The sequence below is a fragment of the Oryza glaberrima genome, chromosome 2 (genome assembly GCF_000147395.1).
Source record: "Oryza glaberrima chromosome 2, OglaRS2, whole genome shotgun sequence".
NCBI lineage: Eukaryota > Viridiplantae > Streptophyta > Magnoliopsida > Poales > Poaceae > Oryza > Oryza glaberrima.
In genome coordinates this window covers 6,521,137-6,543,104 of record NC_068327.1, presented here as the reverse complement: position 1 = coordinate 6,543,104, position 21,968 = coordinate 6,521,137, and the positions used below count along the sequence as shown (strand labels likewise).

The following is a 21,968-nucleotide window of genomic DNA, read 5'->3' as shown; positions in this document are numbered from 1 at the left end:
AAATTCTTGCAAAGAACATACATTTGACAGAAGCTGTGGTGTGCTCGTTTTATTTACAGTCCATCTATCTTTTCAAAAGAAATTATCTAGAGGTTAATAGCATAATGCCCGTGCGTTGCAACGGATTCTAAATAATATTCATTGACATAAATTAAAATCCTAAACCATATATTACAATTGGGCATAAATGATGAAGGAAATATAAACGTATAAATAACAACACTATAAATAACTTTGTCCAGAACGATAATTCAATATCAGGAAAATTATATAACTTAATCTTATTTTCTCATTTAGCTATAAATAATTTAATATAGAGAAAATTATAAGTTATAATAATTTTTAGTAGATCAAATAGTGCTAAAACTAATAATGTAAATGAAAAAACAACTGAAATTAGCTAGAAATTGGAAAAACTTCTTTTAACCCACATATTGATATAAATTAGAATTTTTATTTTTCTATTCATACTCCTATGGTTGTAATATTATGTGAGTGGTCCAGAAGTATGGTTAGGCTAGACCAAAAAGGAATAATGCCCAATAGACACTCAATGTCTTCCCTAGCTCAAGGCGAGAAACAAAAGAGTAGGAAACATGGGCACCGATGCTTCGGCCGTTCGGCGACCAAACGACAGTGAGGGAAGTGGTAGTACGTGTCTCACGATGTGACTCGTCCATAGATGGTGTTGGCTGGCAACGAAGAAAACCCGAAGAATGGGAACGCGGCCGAGAACAACATGGTCCCGATAGAGAGAAACAACAACAGTGAGCTCCTGTGGTGAACACGGCCGAGTGAGTGCGTCAAAACGTGTTCCCGAACGAGAAGGTTTCATTTTTGTTGAATGTGTAAGAGGAAGGGAACGCAGGGGAGAGGAGGGATGCCGCATGGGAGAAGAGATACCAAGGGAGAGAGGGAGCGTGTGCAACGAGGGGGAGATGGGGGTGCCGGAATGAAGGAGGGAGACGGGAGAGGAGGGGCGTTGCCAGGGAGAAGAGGGGCTGCAGGGGAGGGGGAGAGATGGGGGCGCAAGGAGGGAGGGAGTGAGGCGGAACCGGAGGCGTGGGAGGAGGGGTCTGGACAAAAAAAGGATGGCAGAAGCCTTACATATTTTTTAATTATTATTATTAGGTATAGATTTAGAACACAAAATTCCTGTAGCACTTGATAGCGCATAATTGACTTCTTGTTCATAAGGTTCATTTTTACGGTGTCTTACTACAGCTATAATCACAAAGTCATCATATCGGAGTATCTTGTAGCAGAATTTGACAAATTAATAATGCTTGTTTAATTAGAAAATATATATAGCAAGGAAATCAACGTTGTAAAATTTTATTACCCAGTGTTTCGTACATGCTATGAAATGACTCCTGGTCGACATGTTTTGTGATAATGTAAAGCCTAATCCTCCTTGGCATGAACAAGATTACCCTAATTTGACAAGTTCATCCCATAAAACATTATAAAAATTTGACAGGATTACCGAGTCGTATTTGGCATGAACAAGATTACCCTAATTTGAAATGACTCCTGATCGGAAAATTGTGTAGAGTTGTACTCCACTTCTACACAAATCGTGCGTACCAAATTAAACCTCATCAGATCGGACGGCGGCAGGGCTCTTCCCGCCCACGCCCAATACGACTCGGTCTCGTACGGTCCTCCGCTCTACATATCCCCGGATCCCCCTCCCGATCGATCACGAAATCTCTCTGCGCCGGCGACGTGTTCGATCAATTGCCTCCTCAACCACCGCCTCGCCATGGTGCTGAAGAAATCCACCGGCCGCTCTAGCGGCCACGCCTCGACGTCGTACGATGCCTCCGCCGGCGGCGGCGCTGTGGCTGTGAGCGCGTGCGGGCAGAGGATCCGTCGGAATGTCTCCGTGCTCGAGAAGGTCGCTGTCTCGGTGCACGACAGCCGGGCGTCGACGCGGGAGGCGGCGCTGGCGGAGCTCATCGCCGCGCTCGAGGGCTTCCTCTCCGCCGACGACGCGGAGGGTGGGTACACCGACGAGATCCTGCGCGGCTGCTACGTCTCCATCAAGAAGAGGGCCGCCAGGGAGGCCTGCCTGGCGCTCCGCGCCGTCGCACTGCTCGCCGTCACGCTCGGCCCCGGCGCCACCTCGAAGAAGATCGCGGCGGTGGAGACGGCGGCGAACCCGCTCGGCTCCGGCGCGAATAAGATCATGAAGGCGACGTACCCGCTCGCCTCCCGGATTCTCGAGGCGCCGCAAGCCGACGCGTCCCTGGTGGTCGCCGCGCTCGAGTGCCTCGCCGTCGTCGCGTTCGTCGACGTCGCCGCGGAGAACATGGACGACACGGAGGCGTGCATGAACGCGCTGTGGGCGGTGATCTGCCCGAGCGCGGGGCCCAAGCTCGCCGGCGCGGCGAAGGGGACGGCGAGCCCCCGCGTGCTGGTCGCCGCCGTGTCGGCGTGGACGCTCGTCCTGACCACCACCGGCGGGTGGAACAAGAAGAAGAAGGTGTCCCCCGCCGCCCCATGGCGAGGCGCGGCGGCGCACGCGCACCTCGTCTCCCTCCTCGGCTCCGACAGCCGCGAGGTCCGGATGGCCGCCGGCGAGGCGCTCGCCGTCGCCATCGAGATGAAGCTCTTCACCGAGAAAAACAATGGCGCCCTCTTCTCCAAGATGGAGGCCAGAGCTTCCGACCTCGCCATCGACGCCGCCGGAGCGGGCGTCGACAAGACCAACTTCGTCGAGCAGAAGGAGCTCTTCAAGGACATCACGAGGTTCCTCGCCGGCGGCAAGCCCCCGGTGATTTCGGTCCGCACGTCGTCGTCCAACTACGGCCTCCTCACGACGTCGACATGGACGGACAATGTCCGGCTCAACTTCCTCCGGCGATTCCTCGGCGGCGGCTTCCTGCACCACCTCCAGGGGAAGGGTCTGATGGGCCAGGTGTTCGTCATCGACGACGACGAGGTCACCGGGAAGCTGTCGGCGGCGAGGTCGAAGCGGAGCTTGATGAAGGACACCCGCATTGTGAAGGAGCTGAACGGCGGCCGTGGCGGCGGCGGCGCCATGGATGAGAAGAAGGAGAAGAAGCAGGAGATGATCAAGAACTCGCTGGAGAAGAAGAGGACAGTTAAGAAGGAGCGGCTAATAGCCTATGAGCTCAAGCATGGATCATCTGATCTATGAAACAAGGAAAGGAATTATGGATAATTTAATTAGGGTTGCATTTCATATGATATTTCTGCACCGTGTTATCTTTTTTAGGGTCAATCTTTTAAGGTTAATTACTAGATGCAACTGCTTGGTTTCCCTTTCAATATCACTATGTTATTTTTGTATTATTGTCATGTTCATCCATGGTCCACAATTGTACTTGCAGTTACATTCACCACGATTTTCTCACCGCTTACAGTATAATCACGCTAATTAGATCACCGCTAGAGTATAATCACACTAATTAGATTTTTTTTAGTGTGTACTGCACACTTATGAGATTGGCTAAATTTAGTCACTCCTTTTAAAAATTGTTCAAATGAGTCGCTCTTCTTGTTCCGACTTTAGAGGGTGTAAGTCTCATTAAACAGACGACGTAGTGTCGGCCATTCATTGCCAAGTTTGGATGTGATACAAAATACTTAGGGCATATACAACGGTGTGTAATGACGGTCTCTTTTCGTTACTATGCAAGTAAAATTAATGATATGGTAGAGAGAGAGAGAGGGGAGGAAAGGGAAACATGATTGCTACGCATGATAACGGTCCAGACTCGACTGTTTTATTAAAAGAAATTTTGTTACATGGGGTGGAGAAAAGGAAAGAAGGGTAGTAAAAAAATATTTTGGTACAGTAATGAGAGGAAATTTTGTTTGTCTCAACTATTTTGGTACATTAATTGCGAGAGTATACCTTTGCATATGCCCTTACACCGTCTAAAAATATAAAAAAATTTCTAGCTATGTATCAAGACATTAGTATATACAACCAAAAGTTACTGTACTCGTCCAAAAGTTACTCTACGAAAAATCAAGAGTAAAGTATATAGACGGTCTCTAAACTTGTACGGATTTGTCATCTAGGTCCTTGAACTCCCGAAATATATTTTTTGATCCTCAAACTTGTCTTGAGTGTCGCATAGGTCCAAATGTATTCTAACCCGCTCCATGCGCTGATGTGGCATTGCCATGGTGCCTACGTGTTAGTAGGACCCACATGTCGGTCATTTATAAAAAATAAAATTTAAAACCATATTTTCTCCTCATAGGTAGAGAAGAAAAAAAGATAGATAAAACTATTCTAAGGTATAGGATAAAATATTTATTTAGTTTTATTTTTGTATATGTAACTGTAGCGCCCGTTCCGTCGTGGCGCCTAGCGGGAAAACTAGCTCAAAAAAATCCTAATTGCGAATTCCGTTTCTTTGCTTGTTGTCTAGTGTCCATGCCATCTCAGATCTCAAATCCCCGATCTATCATCGAGTTCAATCCCGAATCCAAATCCTTCCCAAATCAAATCCCTCCGCAAAAGTCTATTTTGCCTCCCTCGGGTTCGATGGGCCGAATCTCTCTCGGCCCATCTCTCCCTCTCCCTCTCCCTCTCTCTCTCTCTCTCCCTCTCCCCCGCTCTGCCCGAGCGCTGCACGCGCGTGCGCGGGAGCCGAGCCGAGCCGAGCCCTCCCTCCCGCATCCCGCTGCCGTTCCCGCCGACGCCGCCAAATCGTCGCCGCGCGCCGTTGCTTCCCGTGCGCGCGCGCCGTGGTGGCCGACCGGCCAGTCGCCGCCGCCGTCAGCCTCTGCCACGCCTGCCCGCGCCTGCCGCCCGTGTCGCCGCTCCGCTCCAAGCCGCCTCCGCCGTCATCGCCGTCGTCATCGATTCGGCCCCGCCACTCCCCGCGCGTGTCTCCAAGGGACGGAGGCAGAGCCCTCCGCACCCTCTGCCGCGTCGCTCTCTCTCCCCCCTTTTTTCCCGAAGCGGCAAGGAGGCAAGCCCCCTTTTCCTCTCCTCCTTTTCTCTTTTTCTTCCTCCGCCGGCGTCATTCCCCTCCTCCCTGTCGCCGATTTGGCCGCTAGCCGGAGCGCCAGCTCGCTGGCTTGACCGTCCAAAGTCGGATCCCCTCTCCCAAACCAACATTGTCGTCCATATAAACCCAGGCGCCCTCCCTTCCTTTTCCTCTCCCAATCTTCCCCGTTTTCCGCCCGCGCCATTGCCGTCTCTCTCGCCGACCGCCGCCGTCGCGTGTGCTGGAGGAGCTGGCACGAGCGAGGACACGGAAGGGGACTCCGGGCGCACCCTCTCCTTCCTCTTCCCCGGCCCGAGGCCGGAGAGATCGTTCCCGTGCCGTCGGCCCATCGTCACTGTGCCCTTCCTCGTCGCGGTAGTGTCGCCCTCCGTTCTCCCTCCTCGTTCCATCTCCCCCCCTTAGTTTTCGGTAGTAGCATGCGTAGCCTCCCCGTAGCTAGCCGGCGCCGCCCCGACTGCTGCCGTCGCTCGCCGTGTGCTCGCCGCCGTCGCCGCCCGAGCTCGGAAGCGCCTCTCATCGCCGGCCTCCCTCGATGCGATTCCTCTTAATCCGACGCTAGCAACGGATTCCCGTAGCCGCGTAGATGCTCTCACCGCCGGGAATCGGCCCCTCGTGACCTCGTCGCCGTTTCCCCCTTCCCTCGCCGCCGGATGCCGCCGCCGTAATCCGCCGCCGTCGAGCATCCCCCGGCGAATCCGAGCCGTTGGCTCGTCTCCCCTCGTCCTGTGCAACATCCCGGTGTGCTCGCCTTCGCTTGTATCGCCGTGGTTCGCTCCGCCGATCGCCACCGCCGTCCGCCGTCCGTTCCGGCCGCCATCGTCGTCTACCTCTCGCCGGCCCGCGTGGCTGCCACGTAGGCGCCACGTCGGCGCCAACTCGGCCGCGACCGGACCGACCGACCCTGCCAGCCGCTCCCTCCGTTTCCCTCCCTGTGCGCGCGGTCCACCGCGAGCCGTGAGGCTGCGCGTGGGCCCGCCGCACCGCGTCCTCCGCGAACCGCGCGCATGCGCCGCGCCTCCCTCCGCAAACCCTAGCACGCCCCGCGTGCACCTCGCTCACGGTGAGCCGAGCCGCTGACAAGTGGGTCCCACCCGGGACCACGCGGGATAGACCCGGCCCACCGGTTCTCTCTCTCTGCACCCGCCCGCGCGCGCGCCTTGGGTTGCCCTCTTGGGTCGGCCGGCCCATTAAACTCGGCCGAGCCGCCCCTTTCTCTCGGGCCACGCCCTAGCCACCCGAGGGAAGTCTAATTTCCCTCCCACCTTCTTTTCTTTTCTTTTCTTTTCTTTTTCAAAAAGGATTTAAATAAATCCTTTTCCCTTAGACCAAAAATCCAATAATCTTAGAAATTCAATATCTTCCCAACCGTAAGTCCGTTTGACTCCGTTCAGCTTCCAAAATTCCTCAAATCTCGAGATCTATCTAATGGCACGCTTAGAGGTCAATAATAGGGCTTTATTTTTGCCGTTTGTTGAGTTGTTCCGTTTCGCGTGTAGTTTCGGAGCCCGAAGACCCGCAGTGCGAGGATTTCGTGGATCAAGCTCCAGATCTCGAGCAAGGCAAGCCACCTTTGAACATCTTGAACCTATACTTGAACTTAATTATGTTGCTTGAAAAATATTATGCATTGATAGGATCACACTTAATCTGTTTGTCCCGTCTGCAAGGCAGATTGGCGGACCTACCTAATTTGTTGCATTTGACCCTTCCATTGCAATTGTTATACCATGTTCCCTTGTACCCACCTAGTTGCGCCTCGGTAATCGTGCACTCTGCGCGGGTATCGACGGTCGTCTTCAAACTTAAAATCTGAGAAACATCTTGGGTAAAACTTGGGTTTTACAAAAGACTTGGAAAACCCGACACTTGGGTCGGTGCTTGCGAACTAAATGAATTTCCAAAATCACGGACCGGGGAACGTACCGGGTGTACGGTTTCCCGCTCTTGAACTTAAGGACCGTTTCCTTGGAATTTCATCCGAACATAAGACAAGTACGACCACATGGGTGGAATGGGACACCCCTGGCTGAGTAACTAGCTAATCGGGGGAGCCTTGATGCCAAGAGACATGTGGATTCGCCAGGGTGGTGTCGGGGAGGACCCCTGGGCTTCCTGGCACAGTATGGTCTGGGACCTAATCTGGTGTTGGTCTGGGACCCCTCTCGTTGGCATATGGTGAACCTGTGTCGGCTTTCGAAATGCCTTGTCATGAAAGCCTTAAGGTCTCTAGTCGTGGCCGTTCTGCACGGGCTGGAAGATCCGGGTTAGTAATGTCGTGTGGGTAAAGTGTACCCCCTCTGCAGAGGTTATTAAACTGTTCGAACAGCCGTGCCCACGGTCATGGGCGGATGTGAGGTGATTCCTAGCGTAGTTTTGTTTGACTACTGCCTTGTGAAATTTGCTGTTGTGAAATGGGTTTGATGTTTGGTAAATCTGCGGCTGACGGGATCAGCTAGGCCCGGGTGGCCGTTTGAAAGCTGTTGGCCGGGTGCCAATCTTGATCAATTCAAAAGACTGATACATTGCACATACTCCGACCGGACGAGACGCACTGTCTCATCCGTGTCGTTTGAGAAGCACTCACTTAGTTGTTTCAGAAAAGAGTTCAAATAAAATCAATTGCAAAAACAACAGCCTTTCCTTGAAGCCTGCATTAAACACTTATTTCCCATGGCTTGCTGAGTACTCCCGTACTCACCCTTGCTCTATATAAATAATCCCCCCAGTTGCTGAAGAAGATGAAGCGGATCCCGCTGACGAGGAGTTCTTCCAGGAGCAAGCCGGCTACGATGAGTTTTAGGGTTTCGGCCTAGTTCCCAAGTCGCGCCTGTGATGTTTGGTCCAAGTCTTGGCTTCCGCTTCCCTTTTGTAATGCAGTTGTGAGCTTGAGATCTGTCCGCAGCCCAACATGACTGTACTCCTACTCTATAATAAAGAGACCTCTGTTGCTGTGATATTCTGTCTTCCTGTGATACCAGCACTGTTTCCTGGGACTGGTATCGATTAACAGGTTAATTTGGAGCGTCACGGGCTAGTTCCGCTCGGGACTAGTTCGGGGCGTGACAAGAGATGGTATCAGAGCACAGGTTTGGCCATAGGGCGAAACTCGACGTATAGGACGAACCTAAGGATACTAAGTTCAAAACTACTTGCGAAAAGCTAAGGTTTCTTCTTTTTCAATAGTTTGTTGCTAAAATGGTTACTGATCTTTTCTCCCTCTTTCAAAACTGTAGATGGCAGTGAACGCCAGCTTCAGTTCCCACGGTTTTGGTGAGGGTCACCACGTCGCTCAGCTTCGTGACCTCGCCCGCTTCCTTGGCTTCTCGTGTCCCGAGTACACGGGGTACTCCGTGGACCGTGTTCCCCCTTACTGTGAGCTCTCCGTGTACCTTTACCCTCGTGGAGGTATATGCGGAGCTGGCCTTCGCCCACACCACTTCATTGTGGCCAGGCCCACTCTCCAGATCGCGTACCAGGACCTCTCCTGGACTGCGCTTTGTCGCTTGGCCCACGACTACAGCCACTGTCTCAGGGGCTCTGCCTTCCGGCAGCTCCCACGCCTTCCTTCTGGCCACGCAGACGCCAGGTACCCTTGTCCGTACAGCGAGTCTCAGCCAGTGCTGACTCGCATGGTTGAGCTTTCGGAGGCTCAGGCCACTCAGCACGACCTACTCCTTGAGGCTTACCGCTCCCTTGCCCGCCGCTACGCCGCTCTGGAGGCCCGTCTAGCCGAGGAGGGTGTTACCTCAGTTGACACTGTCTCTTGGGACTCAGGCCGCCTCTGCCATACCAGCCACCTGTCCTCCCACAGCTCCCGCGGCTCTGCCCACACTCCCAGTGGCCCGCGCTCCCCCAGCTCGCGTGCGCCGTACTCACCAGTGTACTCCCCCTACCCACACCCAGTTAGCCCCTCCTACACCCCCGGACACACTCCAGTTGTTTCCTCCCGCCGTGGCCCACGCTTTATCCGCACTGCGCGGAAGCGTGTTGTTGGTTCTTCCACCGTGTTTCGCTTCGATTACCCAGCTCCCCCACCGCCAGCGGCCCGTGCTGCTGCCGGCCCTCGACAGGTTCCGCCGGTCCCTTCGCGTCAGCCGATCGACATTTCTTCGACTGAGGAGCCGACTACAGGAGGCAGCCAGGCAGACGAGGAGTAGAGGAGGCAGTCTTCAGCAGCCGTCCGTGTGTTAGGCCCTTCTGTTCCGCCGCCAACTCTTTTGGAGTCGTGGCGAGGTAGTGCGTGCGTGTGTTGATGTGGGTGTTGTTTGGTAGCCTGGATCTCCTAGGTGGTGTGCGTACAGTCAAGCTCGGCGTAGCTCTGTGACTTGTCCACACCCGTTGTATCAGGTGTTTTTATGATTTGAAAAATCCAGTTTATGCCTAGTGCGTGCTATTTGAGTTGTTATTTACTTTGCTCCTTGCCCTCCTAAGTGCTTATCTGATTCTTACCTCGCCCTCTTCTGGGAGTTTAGATGGCTAGCCGCCCCCGCCGTGCTGCTCGTGCACCAGCCCGCTTCGGTTTTGAGGAAGGTAGAGTTGAGCCAGAAGCAAATCATGAGTCAGCTAATGAGCAGTCTCACCACAGCAACCGTTCGCACCGTACTGCTTCCCGCAATGCAGAAGTTGAGCAACCCCACCGCAGCAATCGCTCGCATCACACAGCTTCCCGTAATGCAGAAGTAGAACAATCTCACCGCTCACACCGCACTGCCAGTCACAATTCTGAGGAAGAACGCATCCCTTCCCCACCTCATGTTGAAAATAACATGCAACACTTGATGGCAGTTCAGACACAAATCTTGCAAGGATTAGCCACAGCCATAGCCGGCTTTCAGCATAATGCGCATGGAAATGGCCACCCTCACATGGGCAACAATAGATCCAAGCTGACAGACTTTCTGAGGTCCCGACCGCCAGAGTTCTCTCAGACCGTCGAGCCCGTTGAGGCTGACGATTGGCTGAAGGATGTTGATAGAAAACTCAACTTAGTGCAGTGTACTCCTGTTGAGAAGACGCTCTACGCCTCTCACCAGCTAAGAGGACTTGCTGCAGATTGGTGGGAGAATTACTGCAATGCACACCCTGAACCCACAAACATTACTTGGGATGAGTTTACTATGGCTTTCCGTGCAGCTCATGTGCCTGAAAGTGCCATTGATATGAAGAAAGAGGAATTTAACAGGCTTAAGCAAGGCCATAGTAGTGTCAATGAGTACCTAAGTCAGTTCAACAAGTTGGCTCGGTATGCCCCTGAGGAAGTGGACACAGACAAGAAGAAGATTAGGAAGTTCTTGAAGGGAATCGCAGTTGGAATGAGACTCCAGTTGCTTGCCCACGATTTCCCCACTTTTCAACATATGATCAACAAGGCACTTCTACTTGAGGATGCCAGAAAAGAGGCTACCGAAGAATATAAAAAACGCAAGTCTAACCATTAGGGGAATTCTTCCCGAGGCGCACCTCGCCCTCGCCTTGGTCAAGCCATGCAATATCACCAATCGGTCACTTAGACTAACCGCCAGCCAGGCTACGCCCCTCGTCCTCAAATGAACCGTCCGGCACCTCAGCCACAGCAGCATGCCCCAAGTGGCAATACTGCGCCAAACAGTGTTACCTCTTTCAAGTCACCACTAGGACCGTCAGCAGTTCAGTGTTTCCGGTGCAACCAGATGGGTCACTATGCCAGACAGTGCCCTCAGAATCCTACCAACACCAACTCAGGGCATGCTAATGGCAGCACTGCCATAACTCCTACTCCAGCGGCAGCTCAGTCTCGCCCTAGCTCTCAGGCAAGTGGACAAGGTTCTCGTGCTTCCAACAACTTTGGTCGAGGCCGGGTGAACCACATTCAAGCCGAGACCGCTCAGGATGCTCCAGACGTTGTGATGGGTATGTTCTCCGTCAACTCCGTACCCGCAATAGTTCTGTTTGATTCAGGAGCTTCCCATTCTTTCATATCACAAGCTTTTGTGAAAAGAAATGGTTGGAAAACCTAAAATTTACGTGTACCAATGATAGTACATTCCCCTGGAAGGAATATAAGGGCAACTCAAATATGCCCGGAAGTTAACCTTAGAATTGAGGGAGTTGACTTCCTAGCCAAACCGATAGTCCTAGACTCGCAAAGCTTGGACATCATCCTAGGGATGGATTGGTTGGCTAAGCACAAGGGACAGATAGATTGTGCTGAAAGGTCCATCACCTTGCAAGGACCTGGAGGAAAGCAAGTCCGCTTTACCTCTAACACCCCTACCGCAAGTCGGTCTATCCTAACCTGTTTACAAGTCACCTCCTTGGAGTCGGTGCCCATAGTCTGTGAATATCCGGACGTATTTCCCGAAGAATTAACGAGTATGCCACCAGACCGAGAGATTGAGTTCGCCATAGAACTGGCACCAGGCACCGCACCAATTGCAAAAAGACCTTACCGAATGGCAGCTAATGAGTTAGCAGAAGTCAAAAGACAAATCGAAGAATTGGAGAGTAAAGGTTATGTGCGACCTAGCTCATCCCCTTGGGGAGCCCCAGTGCTCCTGGTTAAGAAAAAGGATGGCTCTGAGAGAATGGTAATCGACTATAGAGCCCTGAATGAAGTAACTATAAAGAACAAGTACCCGTTGCCACGGATTGACGATTTGTTCGACCAACTTAAAGGAGCAAGAGTTTTCTCTAAAATTGACTTGAGATCAGGTTACCACCAATTGAAAATCAGATCTGAAGATATCCCGAAGACCGCTTTCTCAACGCGTTATGGTCTATACGAGTTCACAGTGATGTCCTTCGGACTCACCAATGCTCCAGCATTCTTCATGAACTTAATGGACAAAATCTTCATGGAATACCTGGACCAGTTTGTTGTGGTATGTATCGATGACATCCTGATATACTCCAAGAATGAGGAAGAACACGCTGAACACCTGAGGCTGATAATGGAAAAGCTCAGGGATCATCAACTATTCGCTAAATTCTCGAAATGCGAATTCTGGTTGGACCGAGTAGCATTTCTTAGACACGTGGTCTCCTCCAACGGTGTCGAAGTAGATCCCAGCAAGGTTGAAGCTGTACTTGCTTGGAACCCGCCCAAGAATGTGTCAGAGATCCGCAGCTTCCTTGGCTTAGCTGGATATTATCGAAGATTCATTGAAGGATTCTCTAAGCTAGCCAGACCTATGACCGAGCTGTTAAAGAAGGAAAAGAAATTTCAATGGTCTACAGCTTGTGAAGACAGCTTTCAAGAAATGAAGAAAAGGTTGACCACTGCCCCAGTTCTCACCTTGCCAGATATCCGAAAAGATTTCGAGATCTTCTGTGATGCATCAAGACAAGGCTTAGGATGTGTCCTAATGCAAGAACGAAAGGTTGTGGCCTATGCATCCAGGCAGCTCAGGCCCCATGAAGTCAACTATCCCACCCATGATCTCGAGGTGGCAGCCGTGGTTCATGCTCTTAAGATCTGGAGGCACTATTTAATCGGGAACAGATGTGAAGTATACACCGATCACAAAAGTCTTAAGTATATCTTCACGCAGACCGAGTTAAATATGAGGCAGAGAAGATGGTTGGAACTAATCAAGGATTACGATCTTGGAATTCATTACCATCCCGGTAAAGCTAATGTGGTCGCTGATGCGCTAAGTCGCAAGGCCTATTGCAATGTAGCTCAAATATGGCCAGACCAAGATCGCCTGTGCAGAGAATTGGAGGGGTTAAGGCTGACCATGGTACAGTCAGGTGTCCCTGCCAGCTTGACAGTGCAGCGTACCCTAGAATCGCAAATCCGGGAAGCTCAGAAAGATGATGAAGGGATAAAAGAATTACTAAAAAAGAATACAGGAGAAGAAGGACACCGATTTTTCATAGACGATCAAGGCACGGTTTGGTGCGGTCCACGCATCTGTGTACCGGCCAAGAATGGGTTAAGAGATCTCATTCTAAAGGAAGCTCATGAGTCCGCCTACTCCATTCATCCAGGAAGTACGAAGATGTACCAGGATATCAAGGCATACTTCTGGTGGGCTGGAATGAAGCGGGATGTCGCAGAATACGTAGCCCTGTGTGACATTTGCCAAAGAGTCAAGGCAGAGCATCAGAGGCCAGCAGGTCTGCTGCAACCCCTACCGATTCCCGAGTGGAAATGGGAAGAGATCGGAATGGATTTCATCACCGGTTTGCCAAGAACCCCTAGCGGGTACGGCTCCATCTGGGTAATCGTGGACCGACTCACGAAATCAGCTCATTTCGTGCCAGTGAAAACCACCTATGATGGAAAGAAATTAGCAGAACTCTACATGACCCATGTTGTATGTAGATTTGGCTGTCCCAAGAAGATTGCGTCAGACCGAGGCACTCAGTTCACCTCAAGGTTCTGGAAGCAGTTGCATGAAGCTCTCGAAACCGATCTAAATTTTAGTACAGCTTACCATCCGCAGACCGATGGTCAGACAGAAAGAGTAAACCAAATCCTAGAAGACATGCTACATGCGTGTGCCCTGGATTTTGAAGGCACTTGGGATCGTTGTTTGCCGTATGCTGAGTTCTCATACAACAACAGTTATCAGGCCAGCATTCAGATGTCGCCGAATGAGGCAATGTTCGGAAGAAAGTGCCGCACTCCCTTGTGCTGGAATGAGGTGGGCGAAGCACTGGTATTCGGTCCTGACATACTCAAGGCAGCAGAAGAACAAGTTAAGCTGATCCAAGAACGTTTAAAGACAGCTCAGAAAAGTCAGAAGAATTACGCTGACAATCGGAGGCGTGACCTTGAATTCGAAAAAGGAGACCACGTGTACCTGCGGGTATCACCTCTCCGTGGTATGAGGAGGTTTGGGATGTCCGGCAAGTTAGCACCCCGCTACATCGGCCCCTACCTCATAACCGCCAGACGTGGCGAAGTGGCTTATCAGCTTGAGTTACCTGAAGGTCTCGCAGATGTGCACAACGTATTCCATGTATCCCAGTTAAAGAAATGTCTTCAAGTTCCAGAAGAACAAGTTCCCCTGGGTAATATCGAGCTGGAAAAGAATCTGACCTACAAGGAAAGACCGATCAAGGTTCTTGAAGAGGCAGAACGCCAATCAAGGTTCTTGAAGAGGCAGAACGCCAGACTCGAAGGAAGACTATTAAGTTCTACAAGGTCCAATGGAGCAATCATTCTGAAGATGAGGCAACATGGGAACGAGAAGATCTTCTCCGCGCCGAGTTCCCGGAGCTGCTCCCTTAGGTGCTGAATCTCGGGGTCGAGATTCTTGTTAGGGGGGTTGGTCTGTAGCGCCCGTTCCGTCGTGGCACCTAGCGGGAAAACTAGCTCAAAAAAAATCCTAATTGCGAAATCCGTTTCTTTGCTTGTTGTCTAGTGTCCGTGCCATCTCAGATCTCAAATCCCCGATCTATCATCGAGTTCAATCCCGAATCCAAATCCTTCCCAAATCACATCCCTCCGCAAAAGTCTATTTTGCCTCCCTCGGGTTCGATGGGCCGAATCTCTCTCGGCCCATCTCTCCCTCTCCCTCTCCCTCTCTCTCTCTCTCTCTCTCTCTCTCTCTCCCTCTCCCCCGCTCTGCCCGAGCGCTGCACGCGCGTGCGCGCGAGCCGCGCCGAGCCGAGCCCTCCCTCCCGCATCCCGCTGCCGTTCCCGCCGACGCCGCCAAATCGTCGCCGCGCGCCATTGCTTCCCGCGCGCGCGCGCCGTGGTGGCCGACCGGCCAGTCGCCGCCACCGTCAGCCTCTGCCATGCCTGCCCGCGCCTGCCGCCCGTGTCGCCGCTCCGCTCCAAGCCGCCTCCGCCGTCATCGCCGTTGTCATCGATTCGGCCCCGCCACTCCCCGCGCGTGCCTCCAAGGGACGGAGGCATAGCCCTCCGCCCCCTCTGTCGCGTCGCTCTCTCTCCCCCCCTTTTTTCCCGAAGCGGCAAGGAGGCAAGCCCCCTTTTCCTCTCCTCCTTTTCTCTTTTTCTTCCTCCGCCGGCGTCATTCTCCTCCTCCCTGTCGCCGATTTGGCCGCTAGCCGGAGCGCCAGCTCGCTGGCTTGACCGTCCAAAGTCGGATCCCCTCTCCCAAACCGACATTGTCGTCCATATAAACCCAGGCGCCCTCCCTTCCTTTTCCTCTCCCAATCTTCCCCGTTTTCCGCCCGCGCCATTGCCGTCTCTCTCGCCGACCGCCGCCGTCGCGTGTGCTGGAGGAGCTGGCACGAGCGAGGACACGGAAGGGGACTCCGGGCGCACCCTCTCCTTCCTCTTCCCCGGCCCGAGGCCGGAGAGATCGTTCCCGTGCCGTCGGCCCATCGTCACTGTGCCCTTCCTCGTCGCGGTAGTGTCGCCCTCCGTTCTCCCTCCTCGTTCCATCTCGCCCCCTTAGTTTTCGGTAGTAGCATGCGTAGCCTCCCCGTAGCTAGCCGGCGCCGCCCCGACTGCTGCCGTCGCTCGCCGTGTGCTCGCCGCCGTCGCCGCCCGAGCTCGGAAGCGCCTCTCGTCGCCGGCCTCCCTCGATGCGATTCCTCTTAATCCGACGCTAGCAACGGATTCCCGTAGCCGCATAGATGCTCTCAGCGCCGGGAATCGGCCCCTCGTGACCTCGTCGCCGTTTCCCCCTTCCCTCGCCGCCGGATGCCGCCGCTGCAATCCGCCGCCGTCGAGCATCCCCGGCGAATCCGAGCCGTTGGCTCGTCTCCCCTCGTCCTATGCAACATCCCGGTGTGCTCGCCTTCGCTTGTATCGCCGTGGTTCGCTCCGCCGATCGCCACCGCCGTCCGCCGTCCGTTCCGGCCGCCATCGTCGTCTACCTCCCGCCGGCCCGCATGGCTGCCACGTAGGCGTCACGTCGGCACCACCTCGGCCGCGACCGGACCGACCGACCCGGCCAGCCGCTCCCTCCGTTTCCCTCCCCGTGCGCGCGGTCCACCGCGAGCCGTGAGGCTGCGCGTGGGCCCGCCGCACCGCGTCCTCCGCGAACCGCGCGCATGCGCCGCGCCTCCCTCCGCAAACCCTAGCACGCCCCACGTGCACCTCGCTCACGGTGAGTCGAGCCGCTGACAAGCGGGTCCCACCCGGGACCACGCGGGATAGACCCGGCCCACCGGCTCTCTCTCTCTGTGCCCGCCCGCGCGCGCACCTTGGGCCGCCCTCTTGGGCCGGCCGGCCCATTAAACTCGGCCGAGCCGCCCCTTTCTCTCGGGCCGCGCCCTAGCCGCCCGAGGGAAGTCTAATTTCCCTCCCTCCTTCTTTTCTTTTCTTTTCTTTTTCAAAAAGGATTTAAATAAATCCTTTTCCCTTAGACCAAAAATCCAATAATCTTAGAAATTCAATATCTTCCCAACCGTAAGTCCGTTTGACTCCGTTCAGCTTCCAAAATTCCTCAAATCTCGAGATCTATTTAATGGCACGCTTAGAGGTCAATAATAGGGCTTTATTTTCGCCGTTTGTTGAGTTGTTCCGTTTCGCGTGTAGTTTCGGAACCCGAAGACCCGCAGTGCGAGGATTTCGAGGATCAAGCTCCAGATCTCGAGCAAGGCAAGCCACCTTTGAACATCTTGAACCTATACTTGAACTTAATTATGTTGCTTGAAAAATATTATGCATTGATAGGATCGCACTTAATCTGTTTGTCCTGTCTGCAAGGCAGATTGGTGGACCTACCTAATTTGTTGCATTTGACCCTTCCATTGCAATTGTTATACCATGTTCCCTTGTACCCACCTAGTTGTGCCTCGGTAATCGTGCACTCTGCGCGGGTATCGACGGTCGTCTTCAAACTTAAAATCTGAGAAACATCTTGGGTAAAACTTGGGTTTTACAAAAGACTTGGAAAACCCGACACCTGGGTCGGTGCTTGCGAACTAAATGAATTTCCAAAATCGCGGACCGGGGAACGTACCGGGTGTACGGTTTCCCGCTTTTGAACTTAAGGACCGTTTCCTTGGAATTTTATCCGAACATAAGACAAGTACGACCACATGGGTGGAATGGGACACCCCTGGCTGAGTAACTAGCTAATCGGGGGAGCCTTGATGCCAAGAGACATGTGGATTCGCCGGGGTGGTGTCGAGGAGGACCCCTGGGCTTCCTGGCACAGTATGGTCTGGGACCTAATCTGGTGTTGGTCTGGGACCCCTCTCGTTGGCATATGGTGAACCTGTGTCGGCTTTCGAAATGCTTTGTCATGAAAGCCTTAAGGTCTCTAGTCGTGGCTGTTCTGCACGGGCTGGAAGATCCGAGTTAGTAATGTCGTGTGGGTAAAGTGTACCCCCTCTGCAGAGGTTATTAAACTGTTCGAATAGCCGTGCCCACGGTCATGGGCGGATGTGAGGTGATTCCTAGCGTAGTTTTGTTTGACTACTGCCTTGTGAAATTTGCTGTTGTGAAATGGGTTTGATGTTTGGTAAATCTGCGGCTGACGGGATCAGCCAGGCCCGAGTGGCCGTTTGAAAGCTGTTGGCCGGGTGCCAATCTTGATCAATTCAAAAGACTGATACATTGCACATACTCTGACCGGACGAGACGCACTGTCTCATCCGTGTCGTTTGAGAAGCACTCACTTAGTTGTTTCAGAAAAGAGTTCAAATAAAATCAATTGCAAAAACAACAGCCTTTCCTTGAAGCCTGCATTAAACACTTATTTCCCATGGCTTGCTGAGTACTCCCGTACTCACCCTTGCTTTATATAAATAATCCCCCCCAGTTGCTGAAGAAGATGAAGCGGATCCCGCTGACGAGGAGTTCTTTCAGGAGCAAGCCGGCTACGATGAGTTTTAGGGTTTCGGCCTAGTTCCCAAGTTGCGCCTGTGATGTTTGGTCCAAGTTTTGGCTTCCGCTTCCCTTTTGTAATGCAGTTGTGAGCTCGGGATCTGTCCGCAGCCCAACATGACTGTACTCCTACTCTATAATAAAGAGACCTCTGTTGCTGTGATATTCTGTCTTCCTGTGATACCAGCACTGTTTCCTGGGACTGGTATCGATTAACAGGTTAATTTGGAGCGTCACGGGCTAGTTCCGCTCGGGACTAGTTCGGGGCGTGACAGTAACTGACGTGGATCTGACTAACACGTAGGCCCTATCATGACATGCCACATCATAGAGTGGGTTGGAACTCGTTTGAACCTATATAACACCAAAAATAAATTTGGGGATCTAAAATATGCATTTTGAGAGTTCAGAGACCTAGATGATACACCCACGTAAGTTTAGGGATCGCTCGTGCACTTATTTCACTAAAAAATTAATAACAGAAAGTAGGGATACCTTCCATATATTTAGGTGTTGCAATCCATATATCTGACCAAGCAACCAATAATTAATCCATATGTGACTTAAGCCTAAGCTAATATAATTAAGCAACATGTACATTATACAACACTACAGTGCACATCATCTCAAAAAAAAAATCTATAATTCAGCTTAGTAAAAGCTCTGCACTCGCATGTGCACCAGACACACAAAAGCATGGTCAACGACTTAGCACATGTGCATGAGACATGACTCGGTCATGCGGCCCCAGATGACTTGGATTTCTACAAACAAGTGGCGTTTAACATAAGAATGTTCTTTAGGACAAGTTACTAGCTAACAGCTACTGATCCATTTGGATATGTCATTATAGGGTTTTCTTATTGTAAATTGTACACATTGTACTCATTAATTGTCACCTAATTGTGCTTTGCCTTGCGTGGCATGTAAGGGGAAAAAAAACTCGACATGCTCAATGTGGAGGCTTGAAGTCCATCCATCTCAAATGATCGTAATGTAATCGTCCATAGGGACTTATCTATAACTAATATAAATATTCGTATTTTTCCGATCGTCACATCGTCCGCCAAGGGATTTTTCGTCCCTCCCCCAACCCCAAAAAATCCCAGTCGGATAAAAAAAAACCGATTGTTCCCGACCCTTTTGCCCCCAATTCTCAAACTATATGAATCATAAAATCACTCAATTATAATCCCAAATCAAAACCATCAATCTCGACAAAATCAACATCCCAAATCAAAAATAAAATCCAAACCCTAACCCTAGCTGCCTACCGGAGCCGCCCTCCTCGTGGTCGCCGTCGTCACTGCCGTTGTTACCGTCGTTCGTCGTCGTCGTCGATATCGCTGCCTTTCGCCGCGACCGGCTCCCGAGCCCACCGCCGCTCCTAGCCGCGTCGCCACACCGGGGAGGGGGAGCAGCAGCCGCCCAGCCCACATGCGGTCGGCGTCGACGCCACCACCGCCGTCAGATCCACCGCAGGAGGGAGGCAAGAGGGGTTGAAGGGAGCCGCCGCCGCCGGATCCGTCCTCGGCCGCCACCACCACGGCCGGATCCACCCACGGTCACCGCCGACGCCGGATCCGTCGCACGAGGGAGGCGAGAGAGAGGGGGTAGAGGCGCCGCCGTGGAGGGCGAGGGGGGGGAGCGGCGCCGCCGGTGAGGGGGAATGGCGCCGCCGTGGAGGGGGAGGGGAGAGGTGCCGCCGTGGAGGTGGAGGGGGAGGAGAAGAGGCGCCGCGCGGGGGGGGGGGGGGGGGGTGGAAGAGCGGCGGAGGGAGAGAGGCGGCGCCACTGAGAGAGAGGGAGGGGGTGGGGAATGTTTTTAGGGTTAGGGTTTGATCTTTCAACTTTTATATATAGGGCGCGATCAATCAGGACCGTCCATCAGATCGAACCGCTCAGCTTCTCCCTCGTCGGGCCTTCCCAGACCGCCCACACTATTGGGCCGCTTGTCACAGAATAAGTTTACTTAATGTCCCTAAAGTTGTCCCGGATTTGTTCTACTCCGCACGGAATAAGTTCACTTGAGGTCCCTTAAATTGAACTTTTTTTATTTCATTAGGAATAGATTTTCTTAAAGAGCTCATATCATGTAAAACTAAATCCTAATCATCTAATATTTTTATATTTAATATAATTTTAGTTTACCCGTTGCAACGCACTGGCATTTTTTCTATAATCTATAACTAATATAAATATTCATATTTTTCCTTTCGTCACATCTATTTTCGTCCCGTTCGTCCACGTGCTCAATCCGATTCGGTTAGCAATAGCCATGGAAAAAAATTACAAAAAAAAAACGGCGGCGCCGACGCCACCACCGCCGCCGGAGGGAGCGCCGCTGTCGGATCCGCCTGCGGTGGCCGCCACCGCTGATGGATCCACCCTCGGACGAAGCCGACGCCGCCGTCGACGCCAACGGGGAGAGGGAGAGGGAGAGGGGGAGGGACGGCCGTCGCCGCCGTCTCCGCCGCACCCCGCCGTCGTTGCGCCATGTCGGCGAGGTGGGAAGGAGAGCCTCCGCCGCCACTGCCGCTAGCGTGGTGAAGGGCACCGCCGCCGCTCGCCGTGGAGGAAGCCGCGGCTGCTAGCGTGGGGAAAGGGCGCCGCCGCCGCCGCCACAGCTAGCGTGGGGGAAGGGCGCCGGTGGTGGGAGAGGCGGCCGGCTGGGGGGAGAGGGAGAGGCCGGAGATGGGGAGAGGTAGCGGCGCCGCCGGAGGGGAGGGGAGGGGAAGCGGCGCCGGTGGGGAGAGGGGGAGGGCGAGAGGCGGTGTCGGGAGTGGGGGAGGCGGCCGACTTAGAGGGGGAGGGGGAGGGTTAGGGTTTTCATAAAGTCGTGGACCGACCGGCAAGGGACGGAAATAAGTCTATTTTAGTTCATTTTTAGTAATTTATTTTTTTTCAGAAGCATTACAATTATATTATAGTTATTATGTGTTTATTTTGAAGCAAACCTAAAAGGAAGTATTTTCTTTCTTTTTCTAATTAAATAATTGTTAAATGATGTTTGTATTATTAAAATTAGCAATTTAGCTATGAAAATTCCAATAAAATTTCAAAGAGCGCAACTAATCATGGAGAATTTAATAAAATTAAATTTAATCATATCATTTTATTTCTCACACTTGCTTTACTTGTAAATTTATTTAATTATATACATACCTACTTAAAAATACCAAATATTTCAGCGAATCTGTATTTTAATTATTTGCATATTGTTCTGATCTGTACGCTTCCCGGTGCAACGGACGGACACTTTTGCTAAACCAAACAACATTTTTGGTCAATATACACACTCTGTAATCACCGGATGCAACGCATGGACACTTTTGCTAGTATAACAAATATATGTAATACAATATTACTGCATCGATCATATGTGCAAATGCCATTTTGTGGCTTGACCTGCTAGTGATACTAATTAATATCGTCACTAGCGGTTTATTATTGCGGGAATTCGATATGATCTACCGTCATACAGTGTAACTAAAGTTTGTGGGTTGTGTTTGTTCGATTGTACTATTTAATAAAAACTTGTAATCTAAAGTGTAGGTGGTAGTGAACGGGTTTGTTGCACAGTGGTTATAATATTATAGTCAGTGCCGGCCCTAGGGGGGTCAGGCCGTAACGCTGCCCGAGGCCCCCAAAATCTAGGGGCCCTATACACATATAGTATATATATATATACTACGCATTGTATAATTTTAATCCATGGGCCATAGGTCTATATTAAGTTAGACAGCTGAATAGCCCAATTCAATTTTAGTCCATCGCCAGGCATGTTTCAGCGAAGCCGAAGCGATATTCATCTGATTCCCGTCGCTTCGCCTGGATCACACCACGCCACTCGTGTCGTGCCGCCTCGATCACATTACGCCACTTGTTGCTACTGCGCTCGCGGCGACTTCTCGGTGTCTCGTAAATAGAAACGGCAGGTGGACACGGCAAATCGCGGCTCGCCAGTAGCCACGTGTTAATAAGGGCCTCTATATAAGTTTTTGCCCTGGGGTCCCAAACCCCAGGACCGGCCCTGGTTATAGTATACCTACCAGCCTTAGGTTCGACACATCTTAGGAGAGAATTTTTGTGTTGGTTTTAAAAAACTACTCGCTAACCCCTTGTTTAAAACACGTGTTAAGAAATGACTTATAATTACGAACCATCGTGTACGAGTAAGGGCCTCAAAGCAAGGGTTAAATCCTAAATCATGGGGTGGATCTGCGTGTGAAG

General features: G+C 52.0%; 1 protein-coding gene across 1 annotated transcript; it reads left to right on the top strand.

The window, feature by feature from the left end:
• Positions 1-1,730: 1,730 nt before the first annotated feature.
• LOC127764529 (uncharacterized) lies at positions 1,731-3,218 on the top strand. Its single transcript, XM_052289417.1, has one exon. The coding sequence runs from the start codon at positions 1,766-1,768 to the stop codon at positions 3,164-3,166; it is 1,401 nt and encodes a 466-aa protein (XP_052145377.1). The 5' UTR covers positions 1,731-1,765; the 3' UTR covers positions 3,167-3,218.
• Positions 3,219-21,968: the final 18,750 nt, after the last annotated feature.

What these genes read in the sequence shown, in the direction of transcription:
- LOC127764529 (XM_052289417.1), top strand. Translation starts at nt 1,766, where the DNA reads ATGGTGCTGAAGAAATCCACCGGCCGCTCTAGCGGCCACGCCTCGACG.